Raw genomic sequence first — 20,967 nt, 5'->3', positions numbered from 1 at the left:
CTTCAAAATCTCTAAGTACTGATAAAGTGTGGCAAGTACCTTGACATGGTAAAGGCTGCAATATGCTGTCAAGAAGAAGAGCCAAAACAAACCATGACCTGGCAGACAGCTCTGGTTTCACAATATCCAAGGGTATCAAAGCAAAACTGCTTAAAGACCCTGCCATGCAAGGTGCTCAGCATCTCAAATTGCATCAAGTCAGTGATACTTGAAATCAGGTCCTATGCCATACAAAGAAAATGCAATTTCAAGTTAACCAAGCTGCTTTAGCTTCAGTTTAGCCTCGTTTGTTATGTCTTATAGAAATAAGTCTTCAAGCAGCAAATAATTTTAAGTTTGAATCCCTCAATTGCATAGAAGTTGGACCCAGCAATTTATAGAGAGAAAGGGCTAAGTGAGAAAGGAAGATCAGGATCACCTTTCCAATCAAGATTTGGCTCAGGCTACAAAGGAAATGCACACTGGAAGAAACACAGGACAGCTCAACCAAGCCTGAGAATTTAAACAGAGCACTCTAGTTTACTTTCTTCTGCATGACTGAAGCCGGGAGCTACATTAAGTGCCAGAGCACTGAAGTGTAAGAAAGGCTTCTAATAATGGCAGCCTTTGTGGTCCTCTACTACAGACTCATTCCTGCTGCATGTAAAACTGTGAAGATAGAGCCACGTGCTGTTCAGATAAGCAAAGGCAAGGCCTTCCATACTGACACAGGTTTGTGGTACTCAGGAAAACACAGAACACACAGGGTGGGGGGTTTTGTTTGGTTGTTTCTTCCCCCCACCCCTCCTCCTTTTTGAGAGATCAAAATTGAAGAAGTGACCTTAAAGACACTTATTACATTAAAAAGCAACTCCTTGTAGTTAAATATTGTTGTTTTGCTTTGAAGTAACTAAACAGCCTTAAGAGACTCCAAGTAATTCAAACAGGTAACAAGTTAAACTAAAATGTGTTTGTTTGTTTGTTGTGCATGTGGTGGGTTTTTTTTCTTTTTGTTAGTTTTTGTGGTTTTATTTGTTTGGTTATTCTTGTGATTTGATTTTTTGTTGGTTTTTATGTGGGTGGGGGTTTTTGTGTGTGTGGGGGAGGGCTTTTTTGCTGTTGTTTTTTTTGTAAGTAGAACATGCTAAATAACTACTTCTCAGGACTGATTCTGTTTCTTTTGGAACCTGCATCTTAACAAATCCTTTTAACATGCATAGTAATTCTGCATTTAATATAAAAACTTAAAAAGAAATTCACCTCCTTTCAGTTACTGGCAGTAAATGCTTATGCCTCCTGTGGGACTCCAGCCACTTCACTGTACTGTTACACAGCTGCTCCAAAATAAAACAGGCATTAAGCTCCATAACACCCTCCCCTTTTCTTCTAACGCACACTGTGCACCAAATAGGTCTTTCTGCAATACAAATTTGATGCTGCACTTATTCATATCTTTCCAGTGGATATATTACAGATGGGATCACCATTAAAAAACAAAAACACACACACACACACACACACAAAGAACAACCAACACACAACCAAACACCAAAACAACCACCAAATCACTCTTTAAAGTGCCACAGGGAATTTATCTTCTTAACCTCACAGCAAAGAACTTAGATGTTTTTGAAAGCAGTTTTTTAACATCAGGTAAATAAAGGTGACATTTTCCTAGAGGAAAAGCAACACCTACAGTAGTTTAAAAGTCTTTAAAATGTTAAAACCACAGTAAATAATCATTTTCACAGAACAATAAGATATTTAAGTGGAATTCATACAATATTTTTCCTTTGTGTAACATCCACAGTCTCTTACCTACAACTCCCCAAAGAAGCAGATGTCTATCACTGTTATCTTGATTACCTAATGGGAACACACCATGTCATTCTATTTAATTTGGGTTTTAGACTTAAACATCTAGAGACTTTTAATAGTGCTAATTATGAAAGAGAACAGACAGTGACAGCTCTACAGGGGCCATTTCAGTCTGCTGAGCAGTTTTTTTATGTAGGTCCTTTTACTGGCCTGGCCATATGAGGACCCAGCGGAATTTTAACACTTAACCACCCTTCAGCTTCATCTCTTAATCACAATGGGAAGCCGGAGAGGCACCAGCTCACACACAGCTTATATTCAAACAGCGCATGCATACAGCTATAAAACAGTCATTCTGCTTAAAGAACATTAATTTGCTGCTTTATTTGCTCTTCAGAGTTCAATTTTTTTTTAATATTTCCTTTTAAAAAACAATACATTTGCAAGTGGGATATGTATGCACGCAACAGTGAGTGACAGTATTTCAATTTCTGTGCATTCGTGAGCAGGTGCCTTCTCCAATTTCTGCTGGCATAAAGTCCAGACACCATGTAAAGTAAGAAATACACCCCTTCCTGTGGTTTGTCTTCACTGAAGCAGCCAGCACACTAAAACTTCCTCCTGTCCCCAGGTGTTTCGCTTCCTTAGGTCCAGAGACCCGCTTCAGAAGGGTAAATCCCATCATTCTTAAGCAGGGTAGCTGACTCCACAACTTCCACACCCATTTCTTAGCCCAAGAACTTTTGCCTTTACCAAAAGTACTAGAGGTCAACATAAACTCAAGCAGACCTTTACAATGCAAATCACATTTTGTTTTCAGAAGTAAATATAACTCTGCAGTTGGATATGATGCTCTATCCAAGATCACCCATGCATTTCTGAAACCGATAATCACCCATTCAAAACAACATATAAGCACCACTTTAAAAGACATCTCAAATATCCATACTGGATGAAAACACACCGTGATGAATTTCTTACCAGTCTAATAAATCATTAGGAAAAAAAGCAGTGTACAAAAGGTGAGAGTTGGTTACAGACCTTTGTAACAAAAACTAATTACAAGGCTGTTGGAGCAGAAAGCCTGGGCCAGCTGAGTTAGAGGCACAGAGACACCTTTGCTCAGTCTGCACCACAGGGTCACAGATGTTGGAGAAGGTCCAGCGTAGGACAACAAAGATGATTAAGGGAGCTGAGCATCTCCCGTATGAAGAAAGGCTGAGGGAGCTGGGTCTCTTTAGCTTGGAGAAGAGGAGACTGAGGAGTGACCTTATTAATGTTTATATATTTATAAAGGGTGAGTGCCACGAGGATGGAGCCAGGCACTTCTCAGTGGCAAACAAATGATAGGACAAGGGGTAATGGGATCAAGCTGGAACACAAGAGGTTCCGCTTAAATTTGAGAAAAAACTTCTTCTCAGTGAGGGTGACAGACACTGGAACAGGCTGCCCAGGGAGGTTGTGGAGTCTCCTTCTCTGGAGACATTCAAAACCCGCCTGGACATGTTCCTGTGCAGCCTCATCTAGGTGTTCCTGCTCCAGCAGGGAGATTGGACTGGATGATCCTTTGAGGTCCCTTCCGATCCCAAACATACCGTGATACTGTGTGATGTCACTGGAACTGATGGGAACAAGCCTTGACACCAAACCTTAATCCAGAGTCAGATTTGGGCAAGAGTAAGACTGTGGACTGAATCCAGTGTGCCACAACGCAGCATGTGACAGTATCCTCAGTAAAAGCCACAACAGATTAAACAGCATTGCCATACACAGAACACGCCAAAAATAAAAAAAAAAAAAAAAAATATATATATATAAATCATTTTTGTTTTCTACCTGCCATTAAAAGCAAAAATTACTTGCTTTGGGAACTGGTATGCAGTTGGGGATTTGTTTGGTAATCATCCTTTATACACATGTAGAACTCACCTCCTTGTGCCTTTAAAGACTTTTTAATGAAAGGGGCTAAATGACATGGAATTCATTACAGACACACAAGCAATAAAGCAGTCTTTAACATTCATTTGTCTTTTAGAAAAAATAAATCTCAAAGCTATTTTTAGCAACAAGAAGCATGCAAGCTATTTTCTAACTTACCCAAAATTGGTAAACTCTACGAAACTCCTTCATAAAATTGCAGCTGACAAAAACGGGACATTTGCCCAAAATCTAGGCAGCAGGACTGAATGTGGCTGTCTGGTGAGGCTGTCTGAACAGGGACTTATGTCTTAAACCTAATAGCCAAAAATATATATGTAGTAGAGGACTGAAATACCCTGTGGCTTTAGCATTTGTAATCACAGCAATAGTCTAGGAGATTAACAGTAGGCCTTGGTTTTCATTAAGAAAAGCCACACACACTCTCACGTTACCCTTTTTTAAGCCATATAAAAGACACAGTGGATACATTCTGTAATGCCCACATCCCAAAAATTGTTTTCAGTTAACATGTCAGAGGTTAAGTCAATATTGCTGTGTGGGAACCAAACAACTATTCCATATTGTAAATTTTTTATAGATTACCTCCATTTGCCTCCATATTTTAGGACACTGCTGCTCTTCCCTTGGCTCAGTTTCTTGATTTGTCTGCACAAATTCACACCCCTCCAGCTTATTAAGCAAAACAAAGACAGGACGACAGACACATGGCAGCCTATTCTGCCCTTTCCCATATTCTAGCACCAGGAAATTACAGGCAATAAAGCAGTTTAAGAGCCGACCTATTCTCTTCCATCTGTTTGAGGTCACTATTTCATTCTGTATTAAAATGCATGCAGAGTCTTAGGGGGTGAAAAATATGTCTCTTTAAGCTCAGTCCTTCATTACCCTTCCAGACATAACTCAAGGTATCAGTTGAAACGCATCCTAGAATGACAGTTGGTCACCTCAATGTGGTGTCCAGCAGCGTTGCTACTGGACACAACATGGTGGCTCTCACCAACCTGGGAAGACTTCTCAAACTGACCTCCGTAGAAACTTATTTCAACTCTGGGGCAGGAATGTTTGTTTTACCTAGTTCTTCTGGAAATGGGCAAGACAATTCTCACTATAAAAGCTGGCTGATAGTGATGAGTCACATATCTTGGCTGCTTTCTCATTCATACGTTTGATAACAGGACCTAAACAAAATGATCGTACATGATCTTTGTGATTGTTCTTATGTTCATTCCACCCGCAGAACAGCAGTATCACTATTTTCAAGTGAAGGACTAAATCACAGACAACATCACCAGTTAAGCATTTCCCAGAATGTCTCTGCCAAGGTCAGTAATTTCCTTGCCTTGTAGCCACCATCGCAATAACTGAACATCTTCACAATACCAGTCTTACATGCACCTTCATGTCTTACGATCATGCTACTGCAGGACCATAAACTTAAAACATTTTTGCCACTGCAGAACCAAGAAGGCCTCATTAAGCAGAGTAATGCTTAAATACATATAGACAGTCTGTGCCTGTAGCAAGATTAAACTAACTAGAGAACTCAAATGAGGAACAGGAGTGGAAACATACAGAGCTACTAAGGTCCTATTCTAGGTCACGCCTGTGGCAGAGTGGCAGTACGCTCCAACCCTATGCCTTATTGGAACACAGAGCATCTCTGCAACAGTACCTTAGTATCAGCTTGTCATACTGCCTTATTTATTGTACACTTGTGAAAAAGACTAAGATGCAGAGAGCTTCAGAGGCTGCTCACCATCGTTTCTACATGCAGCTGCAACATAAGGCCACAAGAACCTGTAAGATACCTCTGGTAGGTGCAACACCACAATTCCCAATGCAGAAACAATTCAGGAGACTGTATGCATATAACCTGCTCAAGTGTACACAGATGTGAGAGAACATACTTTTTAGAGTGCATGAAATCAGCAAAGAATTTGAATTAGAGCTTAACCGTTGAAACTTTTGGTATCTTGCTTCAGAAAGCTGACATTCTTGGTTAATAATCTTGGAATTTAAAGCTCAAGATGAGGAAAGGTCCCCCTTAAGCCAAGTTGCTAAATTAAGGTTTCTAGGGAGCAGGAATCAAAGGAAAGCAGTCATCCAGGCATATCATAGTTTAACAGACAAAGCACAAGGCTAGCAAAAAAAAAAAAAAAAGGTTCATTTTATCACTTAATTCAGTAGGTCATTGTGGGCAGGAGTTCTCTCCCTCAGAACAGATAAACGCTTTTTGACTTCAGGGCATGCACATTTATGTACATTTCTAGCATGTTGGTGTTTACTTCGCTAAGGACTGGAGGACTAGCCTACTAGGGGAAGATTTCAACTCACAGAAGAGGACATAGCTAGTTCCAGAACTTTATTTATAGCTTGAGTTCAGTTGCCAGTTCATAATTTGTGCCCAAATCTGGAACTTCCAAGTTTGAATTGCTTTTTGCAGACCAGTCAAGAGCTCTGAAACTGACTCAGTCTTCAACTAAAGAAGCAGGAGTTGTTTATTGATCTGGAAAGTACTGGTGTTGCAAGACATTTATTGACCCACTGGGAGAACCAGCTTTTGCCCCAGTCTGAAGACAACATGGTCTCTCTCTTCTGAAGGTCAGAAACAGCACTATTGCAGCCCCAGCACCAAAACACTCACAGCAACAGCCCAACTCATGGGCTGCAAACTCCCTTTAACCTGCCTGATAAAACCCCTACTGCCTGCTCTTCTTTTACACAAATATAGAGTAGCCAAGTAAAAGGAGAAGGACAGACGTCTGAGAAGACAAGCCTTAAAAGTAAGCCAAGCTAAGTGAGTTTAGGCAGGGGGGGTAGGATTTTTGTGGTGACAAAGTCTCTAAAAATTCAGTGAATAGTTTCATCTTTACTCCTCCACACCCCCACTTTAATGCAAATACTCAGGGTTATGAGTTCCTTTTTGAAGCTGTGCAAGTCACAGTCACAACTGGTTTCAGAACTGTCTCTCAATATGATTTTTTAATGAAAAGATATTTCCAACCTATTTAGAAACATGAAGCAATCTCTTAGGTATTTAGTGGCCACTGACGCAGGAAACACAGGCAACAAAAATACAGTCATGACCACAGTGCAGCATTTCTTCTGACAGAGTCTCTCAACCACATACTCCAGATGTGGCCATAATAACCATGCAAGGACCAGCCAAGGGATGATCACAATCTTTTTTTCTTCTATCAGCCACAAGTTCTCCATTTAAGTGGTAGAGATTTTTGCTTCAGAGTGCAATATATACTGTTGGAGTGATTACTGGCATTTTTGAAGGTTAGGAAACTAGCTGACATTAAAACAGGTCCTTTCATAAATTTAGTTCTTTATAAATTGGTACCAAAGTGTGGTTTGGTGCCTTAGAAAACCTCTAAACCCAAGGACTGACACATGAACAGAGGAAGAACAGCAAAGCCACTTCAGGCTTGCCCTGCCAGACTGCCTTAGGCCCGTTCCAAACTCCATAGGTCTGAGTATGTTATCCAAGTGCTGCAGACATTAGGACAGCTGCTCTTACATGGACATGGGCAAGTACCAGCACCTACAAGGTTTAAGTATTTCCTACAGCACAGCAAAGGGATAGGCCAATGCCCCTTAGATTTTCTAGTCTACTTCTCCCACCATCAGAAGTGACAGAACCAGCAAAATAATTGCTCTTGCACAGGTTGTTACAGTTTAAGGGGTTTTTTTGGTTTTTGTTATTCTTTTCCTTCCCAGACACTGCCATCAGACTCTGACAGCAACAGGGACAGTGCCACAGCACTCTGAAGAGAGTTGCCACAGCTGGGATTAATCACCATTCAGAAAAGCACAAGACCGCAGGGAATTAAGGCCATAACAACTCACTGTCAACAAGGGTCAAGAGTGCTTATTGCATCAAAGCCAAACATCACTCAGTCATGCAGTGTTCTATCTGAGCTGTATTCAAACCAATTTATTTGGACCAGTAGATGAACCTTAATGGAACTCTCAGTAGGAGGTTTTCAAAGTGAAGGCATAGGTCAAGAATAGCAAGATCATTTCATCTCTTGCACTGGACTAGCCAGAATCAGCCTAAGGACCAACATTCCCAACTATGTTATCAACAACAGGCAGCAGACAACAGCTGGAGGTCCATCTGCCCACACACACTGGTTAGCTGTAGGATGAGGTGAAGACTTCACCCTTTGACCAGGATGCACAGCACCTGCACCAGTGAGAAGTGGATGAGCATCTCTTCTCCAATACACTCAGCTCTCTGTTGACCCCTTTAATCAACAACCTCACTGCAGCTGCAGGCAGTGGGCTGTAATTCTCTGTACTAAACTATTTCCTACAAAACCATTTTGAATTCCAGCTTAAAGACAGTCAAGTGCCTGAATTCAGTCAGAGCAAGAAGAGACACATAAAACTCACATTATGAGCAATGAACACATTCTGCTGTGCTCAGCCCTTTTCCAAGATATGGCACCAATTCCAGAAGTTTTATGACCAGCCGTTTCTCCAGTGAACCAGTACCATAACAGTTATTAAATGCAAATAATGACAGATTCTCTTGAATGCTCAGGAAAATGAGTCATTTGCCTGGTTTCAAAAGAGGGGCCTCCCAAGCCAATAACAGACCTGCAAAGCCGCAACTGCTCAGAGTGGCAAATGCAGACATGTTGCCCGCTGTCACCAGTAACAAATATTACGTACCAAATTAAAGACAAAAACACGCAACACAACAAAACCTCCATTTTAAGAGTCTTGACACAATTTTTTTCCTAGAAGCCACCAGCAATCCCATTTCATGCAGCTGAAAGTTAAGAGAAGGTAACTCCTCAGAAAGTTGTTAATGAACAAAGTCAGTTAACAAGCTTCTAAAAATGAGACTATATTTGAACTGGAAAAATGCTGCTCCATTGCATTTACCCCTCCCAAGCTATGCCTGCTGAATCACAGATAGGAACTGATCTTTATGGCTCAAATCAAAGCCAAATCCCAACAATAATCTAGTTTGTTCACAGTCATTCCCAGCACAGACCCTTCAGCCTAAAGTATCAGGAAAGCCCCAATGCTGTGGAGAACACCTGGGTTCATGCTTGTGGATTACACCTGTCCTTGTTTTCTGAAGTAATATAATCTGTATTAATGTCAATTTTGTTTTACTAAAGAGCTATACAAATACATGAGAAATCTGATATCAGATAAAGATATACTAGACAATTATATGATCTGAAATGTCAACTACTTTCTGAATATCAGAGTTAATTTTAGTAGCCACTTACATCACCTTCTTCAAATATAGTTTACAGTACCATGAATTCATGTCATATTCTTGATCGCTTCCTGCCCAGTGCAGAGAGGAGCAAATATCTTCCATACCTACCAATGTCCTTCAAGAAAGCATGAGGTGGCTTTTTTTTTTTTTTTTTTTTTTTTTTTTTTTTTTTTTTACATTCAAGGAGACTCTTTCTACCAAATTCAGTAACAGCCATAGACTTGGGTCCATTAAGCAAACAGGAATGTAATATGTCAAGTCTAAACTGTATTTTTAGAGCTTTTGTTTCTCTTGAGGAAGCAGCAAATTCATGTTCCTATTGTTTGTCAGGAACTTCCCCCTCCACTTCCAGTCTGCGATCAAATTCAATTGCATATTTTCAGTTAGTAAGACACTACCTCCATTTTAAATTAAGCTTGTATGTATTAATACTACTTCGCCAAACAATGCCTGCAACTTTAACCTATTTAAAAAAAATGCTAACATTCAGGAAAGAAGAGGTCTAACAATATTAAATATATTCTAAAGCATCTATTTGTTTGCATGTTGAAAAAACTAGTAAAAGCTACTTACATCAGATTCTAAAACAAAAGAAATCCTCCAAATATGTTACAGAAACATTAGTATAGATGTGTCATTATACTTGGCACCAACCACACAGTGCTCAGTTACAGCATAGATGGCCTTAACTCCTCCCTGATGACAGAGTTGAAAGCTGCACACGACCATGTGAAAGGGAACCTCTGATTAGCATTGAGACCTTGAGCTTGCCCTGAAGACGTGACTGCGACAAGGACAAAGAAGTTCATATAATGTTATCACAAAAAAATATTATGTTAAGCTTTGTTGTAATTACACATTTTCAGGACCAAATGCAAATGACTGCCTTGTTTACATACAGTATATACAGTCTTCAGGCAGCAAGATTCACAGTGTTTAACTTCTGGACTACAGCAGGAACATCACTGTCACACCTGTTACTGCAAGCCTCAACTACTATTTCCCATTGAAAACTCTGCGTCTTTAACCTATTTTGGTTGTTGGTAGCTTTATTGGATTACAATTACATAGCTCAAGAGCTAGGTCAACAACAAACCAAGCAACATATCACATGATTCTGAATCACTTTTCTTTCTTCCTGACTCTTATCCCTCTTCAGGTACTCTTAAAAGAGGTCAGATTATCAACTCCGAGACAAAGAACTCACACGAATAAAAAGCTTTAGAATTTCAACACCTGAAGGACCAGACTCTCAGACTATAAATCTTGTAAGGGTGAGGACAGCAGGAAAAAGACTAGTCCTGTCCCTAAACATAGTCCTTTTTGCTTATAGACTCCATACACATTTACACTGTTCAGTGGGTAACAGAGAAACCAGAAAAACCTTCAACCTCTAGTTATGACCAAATGGAATTTGCCCTTCGAAATCACAAGTCTCAGTAATGACATCACATTGCATCAGAATCACCAGTTCTCAGCAATGGAGACACAGGTCAGCTGTCTTCAGAAACACACGATACTCTCCCACATCACCTCAAACCTGAGTTACACAATTTTTCTAGCAGGTGACTAGAACTTGCTCAGATGAGTCATTCAGCCCATCTGACTTTTTCACAAGTCCCTCTCTCTTCTAGGCTTCCCTAAGCCCGTCCAGAAGCAGCGTACTGGCAGTAACATGGAATAGCAGTAGGCAAGCTCCAGAAGAGAATGGCATCAAAAGGCACTACTATAGTTAAGCATTAAGTCTCTTCTGTATTTTGAAGACAAAGCCAACACACAATCTCTTTTGTATGTACAAAAAAGATGACATGTCCAGGATGAACACACTGACATCAGCTCCTACAGTTTAGTTGTTATATGACTGAGACACATATGCACAGGAGCATTTTAACAGTCCTGAGTGGTTTCAGCCTGGTTTATACTATACATTCAAATCTGGCAAAAGATATGTAAAAGGAAATAGTAGAACAGTTACTTGTCTCACTAGGGAGTCTATATATATACACAACAGTGTGTATACAGAAATTCTATTTAGAGTAACTGAATTAACTCCTGTGGCTTTTCAGCAGCATCCAACATGTATCTACACCTGCAAAAGTGCTCAGCTGTCACCACCCTGGTTTTAGGGGAGTGCCATAACAGCAGAGGAACACTGGCCAGTTCAAGAATGTCACCTAAGAATTGCCCTATTTGTGAGAAATGCCAGTGATTGCTGCACTTAAGTCTGTTAGAGGAGTTCAGAACAAACAACTGCTTTAACACCTGAAAACAGGTACACAGCATGTCTACCTTCAAGATAAGCACAAGTTTATTTTTCCTAGTTAGTAGTATATTAACTTGAGGTTTATATTCTAGCATTAAAGACATTTCTTCATTATGATTTATTTGCTGGCAGCCACTTTAAGGGAATGCTACTTGTTTAAAACAAGTTTTACACCCAATAACATTATACCAATTTCAGCATCTCTTCACATACACACCCCACAACCCCACCACAAAAGAGCCTTTTAACTAAATGTATCTCCAAGTGCTATCACAGCCTGCAAATGCACTTCTTTAAAAGAGAGGGGGGCAGGAAAGCAGCCTCTGGCCATGAGGGATAGAGAGAGTAGCCATATTGTCATTTCATAAGGAAAGCACAGCTGAAAGTACTTTTACACAAATACAATTTCCTCCCCCTTTCCTCTAGCAAGCTTTTTTCAAGCCACCAGCCCCTGCACTAGCTGAAACATTATACCAACCACCACAGATCAAGGAGCAAAGAACAGAAATCTCACCTGATAGTAAGTCTTAATGTTTCTCACTAAGATGGTCAGGTTTTGAACCCGAAGATAGGTGTCATTATTTACATGCTTATTGACACGTTGGTTGGTTGGTCGAGGATCTCTGTTAAAAGAGGAAGAAGAAAATAAAGTAGTATCAGTTTACTCAGTACTAAGATTTAGCATCTCGATAATGCACCGTCATGAAAAACCTTAAAAACTTACCCATTATATGCACCGACATAATTAGACACGATACATATACAGTAATTCATTATAGAATAAGCTCATTACCTTTGCACCTATGTATAACTTGGAAATCTTCCTGCACACCGAAGTAACCTACTTTAGGGTAACCCACACAGCAATTCAGGCCAGCTTCCCTCCTTATTAGTATTTCCATGAAGCAAAGAGCATATTTGGTTTGCACACACTAGATCAAAGCAGTCTCTGATAATAAGGGGTTTATCTTATTCAAATAAAGGGAAGCCTAGGAAAGACTACCATGCCATGCCATCCTTAGCTTTGGAGTTTTATGACAAGAGCAGGGTGTTAACACTTGATCAATGATCACTGTGCAAACTTCAAAACCCAGAAGAATTATACACTGAGGGGAAAAAGGAACACTGCACTTTTATTATACCAGTAGCCTCTAACTAGATCTTCCTTATATATCCACTACATCACAAACAAAAACCCACATACACATAAAAAAAATGCATAAAAAAACCAAACACAAATCAACTCTACCAGGCTTCACAATATGAATAAAATGTAAGCAAGACAGGAAAAAAACAGTGGAAAGATTTCAGGGAAGGAAGTCAAAAGTTTCTGGTTCATTTTAAAGGAAGTATATCAAAATTGTACCTGAAGCAACTTTGTTTCTAAAACAAAAAATAAAATGGGAAAAAAAGCTGCAAGTGATTTAATAAGAATGTACACCTTCCCATACTCTGTGTGCACCCTAACACGTTGCAAAAAAGAACATGAAAAACCTTATCTGTCAATAGCACAGCTCAAAGCCTTGCGTTTCCCTTCTAATGAAGACTCTTATCAGCAAACTCCTACACAATCCAAACACCTGCCTCCCAGAGCTCTGCTTTGGCTGTTGATTAAGCCATTCACACCTCTTCCAGGGCCAAATATTGAACTCGGGCATTGACAAGGAAATAAAAGACAAACCGATCCAATATTTATTTTTTAAAGATATCTGCCAAAGCTTACATAAGCATGTCAAAGAGCTTTTTCTTTCTAATTATGTATTTAAATGCACAACCATCCCAAAGCACCTCTCTAGTGAAAGCAGTGCTATGTGCATAAATATAACAGAATACACAGATATTCCAGTGATGAGAAAAAACTGCCTTGGCAGCAGATAACATCAGACACAGTATTTACGTACCAGGGTTCAAACAAACTGAAGTACAGATGACCAAAACTACCACTGACATGACCTAGCAAGACTCTATACAGCCTTTACAGCAGCAAAGGATTTTTATATGCTGATTGGCACTGTAATACATCCTGGGGAAAAAAAAATGAACATAGAGATGCAACCGTAACAAGCTTTTAAAGTAAAATCAGTAATAAGTATTTCATTTTACTGATGCTCAGATACAGGAGTGCAGAAGCCATACCCATACACAGTTTGACAATGAGTCTTCAGCAACACAGCAAGTTGGAGAAGCGCAAGTGGCATCTGAGCTTGAACTTGGAGAGTCCCTTGCCTTCAGTGCTCTGAGCAGATGCTGACACAGAGTTGGATCCTGAAGGAAGCTGAACACTTGGCCTTTTTAGTCAAGGTCACAACAACACACCAAGAAGCTAAAAGGGAAGAAATGCACCGCAAAGAGAGGCTTGCAAAACAGAAGGGTGAGCCTACAGTTCTCAGTTCCACGTGAAAACTCGTGTAGGCAGCACGCTGCCGTGCCACGGGCTGGCAGTGACTCACATCTACGGCCTGGAAGAAAAGGCACCGACTGTAGAGCAAAGCTCCACAACCCTTCCCAAAAAAAACCTCACACAAAATGAGGCAAAAATCCACAAGATGCACCCACCAGCCACAGCAATGGAGAGGCAATTTCTTCAAAAGCTGTAGGCAGTGTAACGGCAGGACTTTGGTGAGGTTTTCAGAAGCACACAAGACACAGAACAACTCCTTCCAACACAAGACCTGCTTGTCTTTTGGCACAGTGGAGCAAGTCATCTGTTACAAGAACGTAACATTCGCAGGACTGGGCCCTCAGAAGCAATTCTGGAGCTTTTATCCTATCATCTTCATTAAGAGTAATTGGTTGACCTAAGAGCCCTTAATGCCACTGACCTTGTGGGCCTCTTAACCTGGAGCCAAGCCACAGCACACGGTGCCACTCATACAGTCCTGCTTCCTCCTCCTCACTGACAAGGAAGTTAAAAGCTTTTCTGAAAACAGAAGGTAGTTGGAAAAAAATGGTGGTTTGGATTTCTGAAGATGTTGTGTAGTCAACTTCATCCAGCATCTCAGGTCAGAGAGGACTCTTCACGCAAGATGCGCAAGGCCAGCACAGCTTATACTTCAAACTATCACAGAGCTTATTGTCTCCGCAGGGAAAACTAAGCAATTCCTCAACACGCAACATCCCATTTCTTTTTTGTTTGTTACCATATTTTTTTTTTCTTAATCCTGGGTCAGATAAGCTTGAGTACTGACTACAGCTGTCCTAGCTCCACAGCCAACAGCTTGGGAGGAGACACAGAAAGTTGCTTTTGGAGGTAGTGGGAGGTTCTTTACCAGGTAAAGCTCAATTTTAACCAATTGAACTGGCAAAACATATTTTGACCTAGCAAGCATGGAGACAAACACTTACAAGTATCAAGGGTTCGAGGCATGTGTTTAATTATAAAAAACACGTTTGTTGCAATTTTCAAGCATGTTCTGCCTCAGATCTCTGGCATATGATAACCACATCAGCTTATGGAAGGTCAGCTGGACCTCTCCTGCTTCTGCCTCCTCCACATCACTCAGCCGGCTCCTGAGACATCTCAGGGGACATGGAAGGGGAGAGCCAGAGCAGGAACAGCCCCAGACCCACGTGCTGCCACCCCAAAGGGGAGCGGAGCAGGGCCTGGAGGCAGCCCAGGGGCAGGCAGGCATCGCCCTGGGGAACGGGGCAGCAATCAGGACCAGGCAGGCCCAAGGTCACCTACACTCAGGGACAGAGCCGGCTACCAAAAAAACCACAGCCACGTGCGCTTACTGACCTCAACACAGTGGAAAGAAAAAGGCTAAACACCTAGAGAGATCCAGGTACTCAAAAAAATGACAGCCCAAACGGTCTGATCTACAGCCAGGAAAAGTGCGAAGAGGAAGCAGAGTCCTCAAGGGGAAAAAAAAAAAAAAAAAGCACCTGAGTAAAATGACACCATAAGAGGCAAATTCTGTGTTTAAAGACTTTTCTACCCTAAAGACGACAGAATTGTTGGTACTGCACTCTGAACATTATAGCACCTGTTCAGTTGGTGAAACCTGTTTAGGAAGAATTTTACAGAAAGAAACTCTTTCCAAGGATCATATTGAAAAGTGAAGATAGTTTTTGCAACACTAACCAGGTAACCCAAACAAATTATTATCTGAATGTATTTAAAAAAAAAAAAAAATCCCTGGATACAACCTCAATTAGATGTTTTTTCAAGTCCTCTGATGTTTGATCTTTCCTTTACACACAAATGTAATTAAAACTACAATTCAATTTTTTTTGAAAAACCATATACTCCTCAAGCTCAAAAAGTTATTTAGATAAGACAGGCGGTGTGACTGAGGTGTGAATAAGGGAGGTACTTTGCAAACCAGTAAAAACACACAAAACCAAATAAACAGAAGGAAAGACTCAAACCTCACTATATTGGGTATATTTTTTAAAAAAGCTCTCTGGTTTGTACACCCTCATGACTTATAGAGGAGCACAGAGGAGAGGAAGGGCCAGGACACAGGTCAAGTAGTAAGTTCAGTGAGCCCAGGGCCAGCAGCACAAGTGCTTGACAATACAACCCCTTCAGCCACCAATTAATTAAAAAACTAAATACAACTTCATTTTAAAAATTTGAAGTTACAATCTCATTCAAGCAATTTCTGACAAGTAACTTTGATGAGTAAGCAGGAAGCCCACAAGCCAGGCCCAAGGGTTATGAGATGCCAGAAGGAACAAGCCATGCCCAGCGTGCCCAGCATCCCATGGCACTTCACTCTGCAAGCAGCTAACTGAAAGTACACCACTCTTGAACCAGTCTAACTCCCCCTTTTTCTAACATGAAGTGGGATAAAGCCACTGAAGGCTGGAGGGGTTTCTAAACTGACTGGAAAATGGTAGAAAAATGCACATTTAAATACAATTTTAAATTAAACAGATGCATATCTTCAACCTTCCTGTATCTGTGCCATTTGCTACAAACCACAAGCAGCGGGCACTCAAAATGTGGCTGTTCCTGTCACATGGTCTAAATTAAAGAAGGCAGACTGTCAGTTCTACAAACCACCATAGCTGCGATTGAAATGAAAAAAAACCAAACTATTATTGTGCATTTTTATTATGGGGGCTTAATAAAAGCAGTTTTATCAGATGTATTCCTAATAAAACATTCAGCAAACTGGAATGTTGAACAGAACAGAGTCTACCATCAATTAGAAAAATTAGAACAAGTCAATATGAAAACACTTATGTGCTTGTGTACCTGCATGTGTAAACCTCCACATCGTTTCTCAAATAAAACTTTCTATAAGAAGATAAACAGGGTAAATATTTGCTTATGTTTGTAGGTATTATGCCACAGCTGCAGCTGTGACACTGAAGGGAGTCTATGCAGTGTCACCACGTGCTGTTTCATACCAGGAAGTGACACACAACCCTCTCAACAAAGTTCTTCAAAATCTGTCTACAGAGAAGCTCATTAACCTGATACACATAAATCCACTAGAAACACAGAAGCTCAGGACACAGCAGTTCCACTTTGAAGATTAACAAACATTTTCACATGCAGAGTGTTCAGCCAGCACTGCAAATCTGCAAAAATCAGCGTGTCCTTCACGCATGATCAGGTTGGGGTATACACTTGGACAGAACACAGGAAGAGGAAACCACTCATTTACAGCAAAACTACTCAAAAAAAAAATTAGTCTTATTTTAAAATATTAGGGGGAAACCAAATGCTGCTGTCTGCCTCTTCCTGTCAGATTTAACTGGTTAAGCAGCTAGGCACCACCGTTGAGAACTAAGCAATCTCCAGCTCTCTTTTTAAAATGGCCTTGCTTTGTCACCAGCAAAGCTCACAGCTGGCTACTTACTGACCACCTTGTGGCCAGAACCTCCCTGAGCCCAGGCCGAATTTCCTTCCTCCACCCTGCTACTATGGCTACACTTGGTGTGCCTGAGCACACTACGTTTTATTCAGGGCTAGCATTCCTGGGGGCAGTTAATTTCTGAAGAGGATGGAGCAAAGGCACAGCCCTATTTTCACCTCCTGTCATGCAGCCAGCAGGGACCTGGCAGGCAGGAAAAGCAACAGATGTCACGCATCCCTCTGGCGACACAGCTGCCTTGCCGATATGAACCCGCAGTTTAAAAGACGTTGATACCACAAGATCAAGCAGTTGGGATCTTCTCCACCCAGTGTTGCCAGACAGCATTTGGGCAAAATCCAGCCTACTACAACAGAAACTAGAGGCTGAACTCGTACAGCCCACTCACTCCTTACACAGCTAAAGCCTTAGTTTCGCTCAGCAATCTCCACTCAACTGGTACACCTGGATTTCTTCATGTGACTTTCTGGCCATGGATTAAACTTAAAACCTGCTTAGCTGCCAGACACAAATGTTTTTAATAATGAAATTCCCAAGAATTTGACTTTTGACATCTTCACTGAAAGAAACCTGTTATACTGCATCACACCTGGTGTTTCAGATGCAAGCTCACATGCCTGCGTTATTCATGTTCCAAGTAAGCAGGATATTCAACCCCAAAAAACTAAAAGCATAATAACACACGAGTGAGGAGAGCTGCCCGCATCGGGAGCCCAGCCCTTTCACTCTGCTACCCCTGCTCTCTGCACGCATGCATCTCTGCCTCCAGGCAACCAACACTATCACGGCATGACATATTAAATTATATCAGATTTATCAAAGGCACTCATTAACACAATTTCAGCAGGAAGAAATCTCAAGCCAAGCACTGAAAGTGATCTTTGGGGGGCAGGACTTGAAAAAATCAATGAGTAAGCATTTTAAAAAACACATCGGTTTTTCTATTCCAAAAGCTTTGTGAGGCAGAAACACATATCGCAAGGCTTTCCCGATTTACAGGCAAGAAATACTTGCATTGCAGTGTCTAAAGGTTAAGTCAGGAAAACTGAAGGTCATAGACAGCACCTCTCCTGAGTGCTTCGCTGGGTTGTGATACATAAATACAGCCGTGATCCTTCCTAAGTTAAACAATTTAGGGTTCTCAGAAGAAAGCTCTGAGTTACAAGCTCCTTAGACACCATTAGTAGCACTGTCAAAGCTGCCTAAAAAGAGGGGGCAAAAAAAAAAGACACCCTGATTGCGCATAATGGGAGAGTTTCCTATTCCACACTGTTTGTGCTTCCCCCACTTAATGCTTTCAGTGATGCTGCTGGCAGAGATGTCATTTGTAAGAAACAGACTTATTTTCCTGACTGCACAAGGCAAGCAAACATGCCAGCGCACTTCTCAAACACATGATACTCAGCAAAATGCCAGCTAGTGTCACTGCTCTCAGCCTATATCCTATATGCTTATCTTCCTTATTCCAGTGAGATCTTAGTGCTCACTCCTTGTCCACAGAGCATTCAGTTGCTCCATAGACTTTAACAACCTAACGTCTCCTTCAACATATTTCAATGGCCAGCTACAAAATATGGGTCAGCATACACCACCTGATAAAGCACTTCTAAAATACATGACTCACGAGTGTAACACAGTCATTCCAAAACCACGTAACTTCAACCTATTTCATAACGAAAATCAAGAGCAACTAAGTATTAAGTTATTTTTTTCTTGTTTTGAAATAGTAAGATTCTTTTACATATTAGATAATTGTGATAGCTTAGTTAGTTAAACCTGCAGCAGGCTCAACTGTTGCTGTTCCTTGATAGTTTGGCTACTCATCTCCATGTCAAATACAATGGTCATAAATCGAAATCCAATTTCCCACATCTTGGTGAAGTACAAGTCTGGATGTTAATGCTCGTACTCAAGTCCTCCAATTCGAAGAAAGTGCAATTTGTCCTTGAGAAATGCTGGAAATTATGCTCTCTCATCAGGTTTCCATCCCAGCTAACATTTTACACCACTAGTTTGTTATCCCCAAGTAGGGTTATCGATGTGGATACAGTTCTGAATTATGGACCTTCACCACCTAAGTTCCAGTTCACAATTTCCACGGTTAATAACACCAAACCAGAAGAAAATCTGATTGCCTTTTCAGATGGAACAGCCAGGTACCAGAATATAACAAAACTTCCATTGGTGGGGCATGGGTTCTCACTTTTTTTTTTTTTTTTTTACTTTTCAAAAATCGCACTTGAAGATTGCCATATGAATTCTTCATTGAAATGTCTGGACTGGGCCTAACATAGCAAATGACTGGTCAAGCTTCAACTGATTTCATTCAGAGAAGAAAGCGTGATGCCAAAACTGAATGATTTCCAAAGTCCCTTCCCCTGCAAGTCAGAGAGTTCGCTATGAACTCTTTAAAAAAAAGAAGCATTTCAGAGTATTTAAAAGTAAACACAGAGATGATACAAAACAGGCAGGATCCACATGCAGCACACTGGCAACAGGAAAGGATGTGGTTAAAAACAAAAAGAAAGTAAAGTTTTACCAGCAATTCACTTCAATGTTAAGGAATTTTCAGTGTTTGCTTTTTTAACCTAAAATAAGTTTCCTCAAGACACACTCTTACAGTGCTGCCTGAAAGAGATATGACCTAAGTTATTACATATTTAATATAAAAGTTTACATTAGAACATAGACACACTTCAGACAAAATCTTCCTAGTAAAGTTTCACATGGCTAAAGTGCTATCATTTTCTTAGTTGTACTGTCACATACCTACCCCCCTAAAGCACACATGAACAACTAAAAAAAGTAACCAGGGAAGAAGAAGAAGAAAAAAAAAGGCAAAAAACACATACCCTCAAAAAACACTAGAAAAACGTTAAAGCAGATTTTATAGAACCGGAAGATTTTTTTTTTCCTCCCTTGTCTTCGTTAATTTTAATTAGCAACCAAAAGGAAAAAAACGCGAAGCCGACGCTTCCGCCCCACACGCCGCCCGCTGCCAGGGCGTCCCCATCGGGGCCGCTGCCCGACCACGGCGCGACAGGCAGCGGGTGCGCGGCCGAGGGGCGCTCGGCGCTGCTCTCAGCGCAGGGCTACCGGGTCTCCTCCCTCCCCCAGGAGCCCACTCACATCTGCAGCATGATCTTGTTCAGGACGACGCCATCCACCAGGTCCATGTACACGCCGAGGTTGTCCTCGTCCCCGCTCTCCAGCTCCCCGAAGGTTTTCACCTGCCGGGAGGAATGAAGGACAGCGGGGTCGGCGGGATGGCTCGGCCGCCCCCACCGCTGGGCCAGGGCCGCCCCGCCGGCAGCCTCCCCGCTCCCCCCCGCACTCACCCAGGTCACCAAGGGGCTCTGCAGGAAGAGCTCCAGGAGCTCGGAGACGGTCACGTCCATGTCGCCGGGGGCCGGCTGGTGGCGGCGGGAGCGGGGCCGGCTCACTTGGGAGACAAAGGCGCAGAGCCCATGGCCCACCGGCCCGCTGCCCGCCGGGCGCTGCCTACAGGGGAAACAATGCGCGGCTCATCCCTCCCCCGCCCCGCGCCGGGGGGAGATGAGGGGCCGCTCGCTGTCGCCGCGGTGCCGCCCCTTAGCAGCAACAGGCCGGTCTCCCCCCGCCGAGCTCGCCCCGCTGCCGCCCGGCCCCCGCCGGCAGGAGAGGCTCCCCCGGCGAAGAGCAAGCCGCACTAGGAGAGGGCAGCGGGGACAGCAGCCTGCAGCGACCTCCCCCGAAGCCGGGAACAGAGGCGCGAAGCTCTCACGAGGCCGCTCCGAGCAGCAGCGCGACGAAACCCTCAGCCCCGCTCCGGCCGCCACGGCGCTACCTGCTGCGGGGCGCGCCCTTGCCCCGGCAATTAGACCCGGGCCGCTGTAGCGCCGTGA

At 42.0% G+C, this 20,967-nt stretch overlaps 1 protein-coding gene across 5 annotated transcripts in view; it reads right to left on the bottom strand.

Moving 5' to 3' along the window:
• CCDC88C (coiled-coil domain containing 88C) overlaps positions 1–20,715 on the bottom strand; it is a 99,573-nt gene extending 78,858 nt beyond the window's left edge. For all 5 annotated transcript variants that reach the window (XM_065063651.1, XM_065063653.1, XM_065063654.1 and 2 more), the window contains exons 1-3: positions 20,422–20,715; positions 20,213–20,313; positions 11,767–11,875 (exon numbers count right to left, since the gene is read on the bottom strand). In XM_065063651.1, the coding sequence (XP_064919723.1) occupies positions 11,767–11,875; positions 20,213–20,313; positions 20,422–20,481 (270 nt within the window). In that variant the 5' untranslated portion in view covers positions 20,482–20,715. The remainder of the gene's footprint in view (positions 1–11,766; positions 11,876–20,212; positions 20,314–20,421) is intronic.
• Between the last annotated feature and the right edge of the window lie 252 nt (positions 20,716–20,967).

The sequence above is a fragment of the Columba livia genome, chromosome 5 (genome assembly GCF_036013475.1).
Source record: "Columba livia isolate bColLiv1 breed racing homer chromosome 5, bColLiv1.pat.W.v2, whole genome shotgun sequence".
NCBI lineage: Eukaryota > Metazoa > Chordata > Aves > Columbiformes > Columbidae > Columba > Columba livia.
This window is presented reverse-complemented; position numbering and strand designations above follow the sequence as displayed.